Source organism: Elaeis guineensis, chromosome 4 (genome assembly GCF_000442705.2).
Source record: "Elaeis guineensis isolate ETL-2024a chromosome 4, EG11, whole genome shotgun sequence".
Taxonomy (NCBI): Eukaryota; Viridiplantae; Streptophyta; class Magnoliopsida; order Arecales; family Arecaceae; genus Elaeis; species Elaeis guineensis.
Window position 1 is genome coordinate 130,913,720 of NC_025996.2, and position 12,335 is coordinate 130,926,054.

The window sequence follows — 12,335 nt, forward strand, 5'->3', positions numbered from 1 at the left end:
GTCTACTCTTTGTAATGGAATTCATATCATTTACCAAGTATTGTTGTTATCATAATATCAATAATCTTGTCTCTGTGCAGGATTTATGGATCCTTTGTTTCCAGAAATCCAACCCTTGTTTTGTGTTTGTCACTGGCTGTTCCTCTTCTCCTTTGCATAGGTCTAATCCATTTCAAGGTGGAGACACAACCTGAAAAGGTATTATCTCTTCCTTCCTGTCACATATTCTTGTAGTTCTGCAAGTGCAAACATTACCTAATCTATCTCAGATTGTGGATGAAATGATTCCAATCCAATGACCTGCACAACTTTATTACATGTAATAATGGTATGATCACCAAATGCTTGTGCCATTTATCTATCCTAAAGCCCTCAATTTTGGTATTACAAATGTGTTTCCTTTTCTTGTTCCTTATTTCATGCACATTATGCTGAATTGATAGTCTGATGTGACATCCTGAATTTTTGAGTGTTATCTACATGAATTAGGAAAAGTCAAGTTCTTCACGGTCAAGTTTTATGTTGTCGTACTAATTCTACTGATTTTTAGCTCAGGACTTGTTGCTTAGATGATGCTAATTTATACATCCTGTATCTATTCTGCATGGATGTTTATACATATTATAGAGGTTTTAGAATATGTGTTTTCCAGCTGTTTGTGATACCTGTATTAGGTTGGGCTTTATTCTATGCTCTTTTGCAGCTTTGGGTGGGTCCTAGAAGTAAGGCTGCAGAGGAAAAGCAATATTTTGACAGCCACCTTGCCCCTTTTTATAGAATTGAACAGGTACTTGCTTATTCTTAACTATGTTGTTTTATACGTATGCTATATAACAACTGTTCTCTGTGCCATAGCTTCTTTCTTAGAATTTGCTTCTATTGAAGGAAAATATAAGATTGTTTCCCTTCAGAGAATAAAACTATAATATTTTATGTGGTTTATCTTTTACCTTTAAATGCTCTTATGTGAATGCCATCAACTTTTGATAGGACATGTATTATCTATCTTGCAAGATGCAATGCAGTTCTCTTCTTGGAATCAGTTTCATGCCTTTGATCTTGTCTTAGACAAGATTGGGCATGGGCTAAGGGTGCATATGCCCATTCTTGCATGCAAGAATATGGATCAGTGCAGACTCATTTTCATTTGTTATGACCTGTGAGCCTTGGCAGTTGGCATTGTGATGAAACATAGGTTGCGCTGATGTTTGCCGTCCCAGTAATAGGCCCCATATTGGTGGCAACCTATTACTGTATCGGTACGGGGTCAATTCGGCATACCGAGTGTCTGTACGACCCCACTGTACCACATTTCGTTATCGAACTAATACGATAGATACGTCCTGTACTGCCCTGATTCAGTTTAGTATGGCAAACCTTGATCGAGTCAGTCCAAAATCTTGAGATCTGGGGATTCTTGCATCACTATTTTCACTAGGTAGAGAGGTTTTAGTCATATAGCTGTTAGTATCTTTTAGATCATCACAAAATACTATGTTGGAAGCAGGGATTCAGGTCCCAGCGAGACGTCCCGTGGGACACCGGGATGGGGTATCATCTCATGTATTGGAACAGGTCGTCCCGTTAGCGTCCCAGCATCTCGATCGGGATGCTTTAGGACATCCTTTGTCCCAAGTGTCAGGATAGGGCGGGATGGCGACGCATCCGTTCCATGAAAAAACTGGGACAGCCCCATCCCACGAGATTTAAAACCTTGGTTGGGAGTTGGGAAGCCAAGTTCTTTCAATTAGTCAACATTGTATTTTGATGGTACCCTTTGGTCAAGGTGGCTGCCTTACTTTTCTAAGAATTCTTTTTTCTTACTTTTTCCCAAGTTTTTATTAGCAGATAGTTTTTTGTGTTTTCTGAGGATTTTTTCTCAGAACAACCACATTGCCTCAGCATGATTTATAATTTTTACAACATTTTTTACTAAATATCTTTCTTTCTCCTCTTTTTATCTTGTATCACCAATGCTTCTGTGCAGTAGCTGTACTGGGCAGAAAGTATCCATCAAATGTAGCAACCTGCCTTTATAGTTTATCCCCATGTGAGCTTTTACCTTTTTTAGTTTCACTAAAGTTTCTGACCATGAAAGCAGGTGAAGAATGTGGAGATTCTAACTTTCTTACCAACCCCTTTTCTACTATTTCTTGTACTTGTATGTTAAATTCCTGCACACCCTAAGAACTATAGGACATCAAGTCTATACTTTCTATTTACTTGGGTCTATCAATTCAATCTTGGTTCTAGCGTTATCCTTTTCCCAGAGTCTAGTTTGATATTCTTCCATATTCTGTTTTGGAATTGCCTTAACTTCCTTAAGAGTAGGTGTTTCATTCACAGCTTGTTACGGGGCGTCAGTCGTGGCTAATTTATGTGACACAGTCCAAGTCACTGTTACCACATTCATTATTTGGGGAATCATGAATGCAGCATAGACCTAAGTGAAGGCCTAAAATGGGTTAATACTTAATATATCTTTAGATTATTTGATCAAGTTGAAGTTGAGTCACTTCCTTTTGATTGAGGGGCATACTGGATCTAGATGAGATTGTTAAATGTTCTTTGTTTTTTTTTTTTGAAGTCTCCTTGGACCTTGTTTACTTGCTAAAGAAGTGCTTTATATCAACTAAAAGAGTGTGGCTATCAAATGTATCTAAAAGATAAAAAAGATGAATTTACTTGAGGATAAATTGGCAAGAGAGAGAAGGTTAGTTTTGCATTAGTATATATATCCATAGGGTTGTATAACTTGTGTTATATTGTGAGAACACAGTATCAATACTAGAGCACTAAATATTTTCTTTTTAATGGTTAGATATTGCTTAATAATGTTGCTGTATTCAAATTCCTTTATGAGCTTATTTTGTCAAATGTATTTTTTCTTCTTTTTCAATAGTATATTTTGGTGATCAATTTATGTGCTTTTCATTAGATAATGTGAAACTATTGCTTCTATTTGAATGTGCATTGTTGATGTTGATTTTAACAAATATAAAGCTATCTTCTGATATACACTTTGGTAACACAATTATGTCAGCCTCTTTTTAATTGGCTATTTTGTTCTGTTTCTTTTGGGATTGATTAGTGTTAATAAAATGATTGTTTCTGTTACAGCTCATCTTAGCCACTGTACCAGTTTCAAAGCATGAGAAGCCACCTAGTATTGTGACGGAAAAAAATATAAAATTGCTTTTTGAAATACAAAAAAAGGTACTGGTATGCAGACAATTATCATCCAATTCTTCAAAGTTCCAACCTTACATAACATGAATGCTCATTTCTGATTGTTTTCTCCTTTTGAAAGATTGATGGTCTACGTGCAAATTTTTCTGGATCTACAGTATTCCTTACTGATATTTGCTTGAAGCCACTTGGTGAAGATTGTGCCACTCAAAGTGTGTTACAGGTGCAAAACGAGGTTTCTCTAATTTTTTGTTATTTTTTTTTCTCATGGGCTTGACCAAGCATGCTGTTTTTTTTGGTAGCTGAGGCAATGTTTGATGTGCCATGTCTTTGGAGTTGGCTGTGTTTTTGCTCTTAAATTCCGAATGTTTGGTGCAAACTGGCTTATTCATCACATTTTATGTTTTATGTTTAACTTGCTAAAATTTGAATACTTGCTACCAGTCCTGCTATAGGGCAGTTTGTGGGAAGAAATCTGTTAGTGTTTAGAAGAGGACAACAGAGTATAGAAGAGGAGTAAATCTATAGAGGTTGCTGGAATTTTGGTTCAGACTTGAGTTTTAACCAATATGGCCTTACCAAGATGAGATTTGGATGCAAAATTGATATTAAGGAAGTCTGATTCTAGGATTATAGAACAAAGACTTGTTTGACATGCTAGAATAAAAGAAAATACCTTGCTGTCAATTTCGTTCGGATTTTTTTTCTCCCACGTTAAATGAATGATGATGAGGAATTTCTATAAAAATGGAGTGATCAAAAAGAATCCATCCTAAGGTTCTGAGGTTTTTAAATTTAGAGATGAACTGTCAAAGCTTACACAATCATAGATTTGATTCATTTGAATTATTGTTTATTAGTAGATTTGTGCTACTGAGGGCTTGTCAGTGTGGTTCCTTGTAGTTGAAGTTGCACTATGGGTACAGGTTACATATACATGGAATTGCAGCAATTACAGATGCAATAACATTATTAGCATTTGTTTAGAGAAGCATTCACCTACAAACGATGTAACCAAGGTTTATTATCTTGGTACCAAACCTCATACCACTACCATCCTATTACAGTGTTAGTATGCGGTTTGGTATGGTATGAGATAGCATACCAAGTGTTAGTAGTTAGGTCCACGGAATCGATAGCAGGATCCGTGCTGATCAGTTGGTGGTACGAGTCGGTATGGGGCCATATCGTACCAGACCAGAACGAGCCAACGCAGAAGCGATGAAAGGAATTGAGGAAGAGAAAGAGACAGGAGAGGGAGGGGGAGGGACGGAGAGGATAGTTGGAAGAGATGCTGGCAGTGGCCACAAGTAGGCCGCAGGCATGTTCAGAGGACCGCCAAGGCCTCCGCTTTCTCTGCCAAATTGTGATTGAGAGAGAGAGATACAGGGGGGAGGAAAAGAAAAGAAGGGAGGGGAAGCCAGTGGAGAGGCTGCCGAAGGGCCTCCGACTGGCCGCCATAGTCGTTGGACAGTGAAATTGCGGCCGGCTATGCGAGCGTGAAATAAGGACGATCGCCCCTATTTCATGAAATTTTTTTGAAAAAATCTAACCACAGTGAAGCTGGCAATAGGTGTGCCAGCTGTACTTAAGTGAAGCCAGCAAATCCATTGCCAGCTTCACTATTTCTCTAGTTTTTTAAAAAATTTTCTGAAATAATGAAATCAGCAATGGATTTGCCGGCTTCACTATTCATCATCATTTTAAAAAAATGTAATAAACATGGGTGGTCACCCCTGTTCCACGGCTGCAGCTCCACCCGTACCTTTTTCACCACCCAGTAGCCATGACAGCTACCTAGTGCTCTCCGACGGCCTCTCCTCCGGCTAGGCCTCCCTTTGGTACCCTCAATCTCTCTCTCTCTCTCTCTCTCTCTCTCTCTCTCTCAATTAAATGCCTTATTGGGTGACATGGAGCTGTAGAGGCCTCCACGGCCCTCCGATGGCCTCGACGAGCCACCGCTGGCCCTCCTATGGCGTCGTCCCCTCTCTCCCTTCCCTTGCCTCTCTCTCTTCCTTTCTCTCCCTCTCTTTCCTTCTCCCTCATCTGGTGTTCTGATTCGGAAGGTCGAACTGTCCTGGTTTGCACCCGGTATGGCTCGGAATGCCCCGAATCGCTTAATTCGGGATAGTTCGGCGAACCATGGCTAGTACGGTACAAGATAGCGTATTGGTATGAGATTGATATGGTATGGTATGCTCCGTATTGGATGGTATAGGTTGGTATGGCAGTCCATGGATATAATTGTAGTTTCTGTGTTTTGGTAGGCTGTCACTTAAAATCATTTTTAGTCTCTTCAATCTCTAAGTCGGGAAGTCAGTATGAGAAGAATATTCTGGCAAATTAGGAGATAGAAGCAGGGTTTTGTTGCATTTGTAGGATGGAGTTAAGCCCTTGGCCATCAAGGCGAGGAGATGAAAATGAATGGAGAAAGAGGGTTGTTTTTTTTTTATTTTTTTTATTTTTTTGATGTAGGGATGTGGGGGAGTCATCAAAGGAGGTCAAGTCTGGGGAGTCATTATCTTAAATTGGAGATGGAGCAGTGGATCTGTGGTGGGTTGTTGCTATCTCAAAGACATTATGAATATTGAAATACATTGTGATGCAGTAACTCATCCAGTAGCTAATTCAGCTGGAAGTCAAAATGCTACCTCTCAGCCTTGATCAATTGTTAGATCAATTGCAGCAAAGCAAACACCTCATCTCTTATTAGGTACAATTCCAACCAAACAACAACTAAGGAAGGCTAAGATTAAGGCTTGATGACAAAAGTAGTTAAACATTTATAGGAATGTATTGATATTTGGTACTCCCAAAAGAAACTAAATGAAAACAAGATCTGATGTTGAAAAATAATGGAATTCAATAAGAAACATCTATAACACCAAAAAGACTCAATGTATAGAGCAAGGTTCACAATCTTGGTACTGGACTACCCAGCATTAGGGGAATGGTACAGTATGGTACCATACCATACCATAGCAAACTGTATTGGTAAACCCAAAAATATTGCCAATTGGTGTGCATTCACATATCGTTTAGGATAGAGTTCCAGACAAGTTACTTTGCAAAGCTAATTGATTGAACTCTTGGATCGATATAAAGTTTGATTGAAGTCCTGGGGAAACATTGATGTTATCAGTTCTCCATTGTTGCACATTCTAATTTTTCCTTTTCTTTATTCTCTCTTTCAACCTGATAGTCCTTCCACCAAACAAAATTCAGTCCCCTTAACTGTGCTCCAATGATTTGTACCCTTTTCTGGTACTTACTTTTCAATCAGAGTAACTTCCAGTGCTTCCTATCCAATTCAGAAATTCTTAGCCACCATTTCATCATCAAAGTTTGAAATCTGAATCTGAACACCATACTCTTTTCATCCTTTGTTTTGTGCAATTCATGCACAATGCTATTTTTAATCATTGTGGCAAAACTATCATTTTGTTCCCTTCAGATTCTAAGTTAACATCATTATCTAATCCACTGGCATTGTTGGTCCCTTGTTTGTTTCTGTTCCCACAATCGCCAAGTGCTTGAGCAACTAAATGAGTAATACTTTGGATCTGCTCTTGCAATTGCTGACATATTTCCATAAAAGCATAATTTTCAACCCCTTTAGTCATGGCCTTTTCCACCTCTTACAGCATCTACACTCGCACTTAAGCACCCAAAGAAGCACAATAATATACAACCGCTTCAAAGGAACTTGCTCAAATACTACTCTGAAGCTACTTGATGATGGATAGTGAGCTTATATCACTTATAGTAGAAGTTACTTCACTAAACAGTAGGTGAAAAGGACATAACAATATAGTAGCAGAATCAATCTAAAACATAAAAAAAAACAACCTTCTCCAAATAGTAATCATAGTTAATATCAACTTTAGAGCACAAAGATTGGCTATTGCCATTGAAGCAAGAGAAAACTTGAGATCTAGAGCCTCACAGTTTAAGATAAAAATAGAAAACAACAGAAGGTTGCTGTCCTCTCGTGTGCGACACGATGATAGGGAGATCGGAAGTTGCCACAGGGTCAACTGAGAACCTCACTTCACTGAAAGTCTAGCTAGGAGAGCAGCATCTTTAAAACCTCTCAAGTCTCTTTGTCATGCTGGAGGCTTCTTGGAGAAGATTCCTGTCTCAAAAGTCCAGCTTTCCACGTAACTCCACCTAATTTCTCACATTTATTTTCTGGAAATGTCCCATAACATCAACTGTCCTGACAGCTAAATCTGTCCCAAATAAGACCTAACCAAAACTGGGAAACTAATATGACAAACATACCCCTGGACTAGATAGACCATTAGGAGTTAGGACATCCCAAAACTCTGACTCTTGCGGTAGCATTAATTACTATTGCAACGGCCATGCAATGTCATAAAACATAAAAAATATTGCGGCAAATTCATAAACTATAATTTCCTGTGCAAGAGTCAAGAAGAAAGCCTATTTTTTCCTTGCATAATATCTTGCCCTTATTCTGAAATTTATTTTCATTTTGGTGTATCATGTTCTCCTTTGGGGACATTTATCTTGTAGGATTTGGTCTTGCTTTGCATAAACATACTAATTGTTGGTAAGGCTTGGACTATCTATTTTAGTCTGTATCTATTTGCTTTCTTATATTGCTCAATAGTGGAGTAATGATATAGGTCTCCTATGAGTTGGCTATTATGTTTTCTCTAGATGCTTTTTAACATGCCCTGGATATAACTAAAAGTCTTCTTGTAGTTAGATGTGAAAACATTTTCCATTTTAGACCTGGGTATTGATGTGGGCAATCCTTATAATTTGTTGAAATTGTATCATAATTCCTATGTATAAGCCAAAGACACTCATTGGCAAAATACTCTACTTTGGGAAAAAAGAATGCTTTACCCAGCTATTTATAAATCATGCTTTACTAAATGCATCTTCTATTTGTTTAAAATGGGAATTTTCTTTTACCAGTATTTCAAAATGGATCCTGAAAATTATGATGGTTTTGGGGGTGTTGACCATGCTGAGTATTGTTTTCAGGTAAATTCTTTGTACTTTATGTTTACATATGTTTGTTTATTCTTGTCTTGGTTCGGGGTGCCCAATTTGTGCTATCTAGGTTTTGACATCTTGATTAGCCTTGTGTTTCATCTTTCCCAATTTTGTTTATGCATGTCTGCTTTGTTGTATGTTCGTGAGATGAAAAGAAGTTATTTAATACCAACTATTCATATTTCCTTTATGTGACTATCATTATGCATTAGATGGTATAAATTCTATTAATGCATGCGCAGTGCATCTGTATAATTTTGACAGACTATAAAGGACAAAAGCATTTTGGTGATTTAAGTTTGCAGTTGTTGCTTTTCTCCAGATAAATTCTAATTCTTAGTTAGTCTCATTTTATAGCAGACATACTTCACTTTACATTATATTGTCAATTGTGTTTTCTTGCTAATGAATACCATTTGCTGACTCCAAACACCCTGCACCATTTGGAAACAACCATCAGCATTACTCTTCTGCAGAAACATGCCTGAGTGCATTTCAGGCTCCTCTGGATCCAGCAACAGCATTGGGCGGATTTACTGGAAGTAACTATTCTGAGGTATTCTCTTGGCTTGTTGAACACAGAGTTATCTTCTACAAACTTTATTACTTTTGGGTACTGGTTTTGTTGGTAGGCTTCTGCATTTGTCATAACATATCCAGTGAACAATGAAGCTGATAAAAATGGCAAGGAGAATGGAAAGGCTGTGGCTTGGGAAAAGGCTTTCATTCATCTAGTAAAGGTTCATATTCTTCCTTCTTAGTATTCTCGTGCCATTTGTAAAGTGGTAAATTGCTGTTGATAAAGGTGCTTTCGATGCTTTAAAGTTTAAACTAATTTTTTTTCTGGGCAACCATAAGAAGATGTTTGATCAACTTCTTACCATGCATGCTTAGCCTTCCATTTAGTGCCACTATTTCTTTTGAGACAAAGTCAGGGTTTTGAAACTTGGGAAATTGAGGGAAGCAGGTGTGTTATGACTTATGATCATATGAATTGTTCATCATGCCTATCATTAAAAGGTCAAAATTAATTACCAAAGTTGCTCCTCTCATCTCTAGAAGTATCTAGGAAGTATTATTGGCATATCCTATAACTTGAATTATGTATCTGATGTGTAACTCAGCCATATCTAACAAATATCAATTTTTGATAATTGATATGTGTTAGACATGGACAAGCATGTACGTTGAAGAAACATAATCTATATAGCTTGAAAGATCGTAAAAAGTAACAGTTGCAGCATATTCACTTTGCTATAAAGTATAAATGGTGAGGGGGCGGAAAGCACCAGATGTCATGCTAGAGATGACGATATTGTAAGTTGTTATCAAGGTTTGCTGTACCCTACTGAATTGGGTGGTATGAGGCACGCCGTACCATACCAATTCAGCACTAGTACCCAATATGGAGGGTGTAGTGACATTCGGTATGCTGAACCAGCCCTGTTCCAACATAGTAATAGGTTGGCATTGGTACAGGACTTGTTACCAAGATGGCCAACCTTGGTTGTTATGGTTTTAAATTCATGAGTCCTTTTATGCACATGTGGTAGTTGGGGACCAAGTTTGTTTCATGATATAATGAACTACAGTAACTTGTGATTGAGGGGGGCAGGGTTCCCAAACATCTAATTTGTTTTTGACCATATTGTGATGCTACTATAGTGCTTCCTCTAATAATAGTCATTCTAACTTTATTGTTCTTATTTATTTTTGTGCTTTTATTAGAGCCATCAGATTGGGTTTTAATCTAATGGCTCTAGGATTGTCTAAGTTTATTTAGGGTTTTATTCGATTTGCACCAAAATGGATTGTAAGCCATCGTGTTGCTTTTTCTTAGGTTGAAAGAGATAGTTGAGAGGGCTATAGAAGGGTTATAGGACTTGGGTATGGGATTAAATCTAAGCAAGAATTTTCCTTGTATTTTTCTCATAGTGAAGAAGGTGCATGATCCGTGGACGTAGGTAGGTCTTTGCCGAACCACATTAAATTATGTGTTCTTTTGTTGTTTCTTTGATTTATTTTTCCTTGTTATTTTGCTGAAAATATTTGCTGCAAACTAAACAAGTGATATCAGAGCTCGCTCTAGGTTCAACTAGGGATAACTAGAATCAAGATTTGTCATATCCAAAAATTCAAGATCTAAATTTTCAGAGGGTTGTGAAACTTGGAACAAAACAGACAATTGTTTTAGGCAAGATTTTATTACAGATTTATTATACTTCTTGGTTGTTGAAATTTAGCATGATGATCATGATATTCTGTATCGATCCGAACCGATCGATACACCCCATACCATACCGTATCAGCCAGTACATTCCGTACCGTATCGTACCAACTAGTTTACCTTGTACCATACCGTACCAATAGGGAACCGGTTCTGTTCCGGTTGGATTTTCGAAAAATAGCTCGAACTGATCGGTTCGGTATGGTATCGGCTCGAACCACCCGATATTGGACGTTTTGGTCCGGTTCAGGATCGGTTCGTTATGGTTTGGCTTGATTTTCTTTTTTTTTTTGTGCCATTGGGAGGGATTTTTTTGATTTTTTTATTATCGGTATGGTACCATACCATACCGTGCCATACCGACTAGCAACCGACATGGATTTCGATACCAAGTCTACGAATCTTGATGATGATAGTACATAGTAGTCTCAACTGCAATGTTTGAGGTGGAGACCTTTGATGGAAAAAATAATTTTAACTTGTGGCAAAGCACGATTAATGATATTTTGGTACAGCAAGGGCTGATCAAAGCATTGTAGGGACAAAAGAAAAAGCCTGAGAAAATGTCTGACAAAGACTGGGAAGATCTGGAGATGAAAGCAGTGAGCACTGAACACCATCCGCTTGAGCCTTGCACCTAATATAAAATGCATGATGAATGAAACCTTTGCTCTTGTGCCATGGAAAAAATTAGAAAATATTTGTATGTCGAAGTCTCTTACAATTAGGTTGTACCTGAAAAAAATTATGAGTTGTGGATGGAGGAAGCCAGGAAGGTATGGATGTCAGAGATCACATTAACATCTTGGACATAATCATTACTTGGTTAAGAGTGTTGAGGTTACGATAGATGGGGAAGACAAGACACTCATTCTTTGTCTTCTCTTCCACTTTCCTTTAATGTGCTTGTGAGTTGTGACCAAGGATTTAGGTCCTAGCAGGATGTCTCGTGAGACACCGATAGGGTACCATCCTATATGTCGAGACAGGGCCATCCTACATGTCGGGATAGGGCCGTCCTGCTAGCGTCTCAACATCCCAATTGGAACATCTTGGGACATCCCTTGTGTCAAATGTCGAGACGGCGATGCATCCCATTCCATGGGAAAACTAAGATAGCCTTGTCTCGAGGGATTTAAAACACTAGTTTTGACTACTTTGTTGGTTGGGAAGGAAACACTTACTGTTGATGAGGTGACTACAGCTCTTAGGGAGATTGAAACATAAAAAAACCAGCTCCTAATTCCTAGGCTGAAGGGTTGTTGGCTGGACATGATTCAAGCCGACAACATGGAAGAGGTAGAAAAGACTAGGGTTTTGGTAACAAAGGAAGATTTGAGTGCTATTACTGCTACAAGGAAGAACATCTGACAAGAAATTGTCTTCAAAGGAAACAAGACCAGGAGGAATTGAAAACAACAGGAAAGTCTAATTTTGATCAAGCCAACATTGTAGAGGATGATTCTCGTATTGATGGTGAGTTACTAGAAGTTACCACAGCCACAGGTACTAATTATCTTGCTGAGACATGGACTTTAGATTCTGCATATTCCTATCACACGTGTCCTTATAGGGAATGGATTGACACCTATAAAACTTATAATGGAGGAGCAAATCTTATGTGTAATGATGCTAATTGTAAAATCATTGGAATGGGGACTATTAAAATTAAAATGTTTGATGGTGTGGTTAGAACACTGTGATGTGCGGCATGTTTCTAAGTTAAAGAAGAATTTAGTTTTCTCGGGTACATTGGAATCTGATGGTTTTTCATTCAAAGGAATGGATGGGTTCCTAAGTAAAGGAGCCATGGTTGTCATGAAGGAAAAGGAAAAAATAATTTTACATACTTTGGAAGGGAGTACGGTAATAGTGGACTCATGGATTC

General features: G+C 38.1%; 1 protein-coding gene across 5 annotated transcripts in view; it reads left to right on the plus strand.

The window, feature by feature from the left end:
• Nucleotides 1–12,335, plus strand: part of LOC105042658 (uncharacterized) — a 164,823-nt gene that overhangs the window by 23,499 nt on the left and 128,989 nt on the right. For all 5 annotated transcript variants that reach the window (XR_012141048.1, XR_012141049.1, XM_073256804.1 and 2 more), the window contains 7 exons: nucleotides 81–198; nucleotides 704–787; nucleotides 3,121–3,216; nucleotides 3,311–3,412; nucleotides 8,140–8,208; nucleotides 8,681–8,776; nucleotides 8,853–8,960. Coding sequence is in view for 3 of the 5 variants with exons in the window: in XM_073256804.1 (XP_073112905.1) it covers nucleotides 81–198; nucleotides 704–787; nucleotides 3,121–3,216; nucleotides 3,311–3,412; nucleotides 8,140–8,208; nucleotides 8,681–8,776; nucleotides 8,853–8,960 (673 nt within the window). In the remaining 2 variants the exon portion in view is untranslated. The remainder of the gene's footprint in view (nucleotides 1–80; nucleotides 199–703; nucleotides 788–3,120; nucleotides 3,217–3,310; nucleotides 3,413–8,139; nucleotides 8,209–8,680; nucleotides 8,777–8,852; nucleotides 8,961–12,335) is intronic.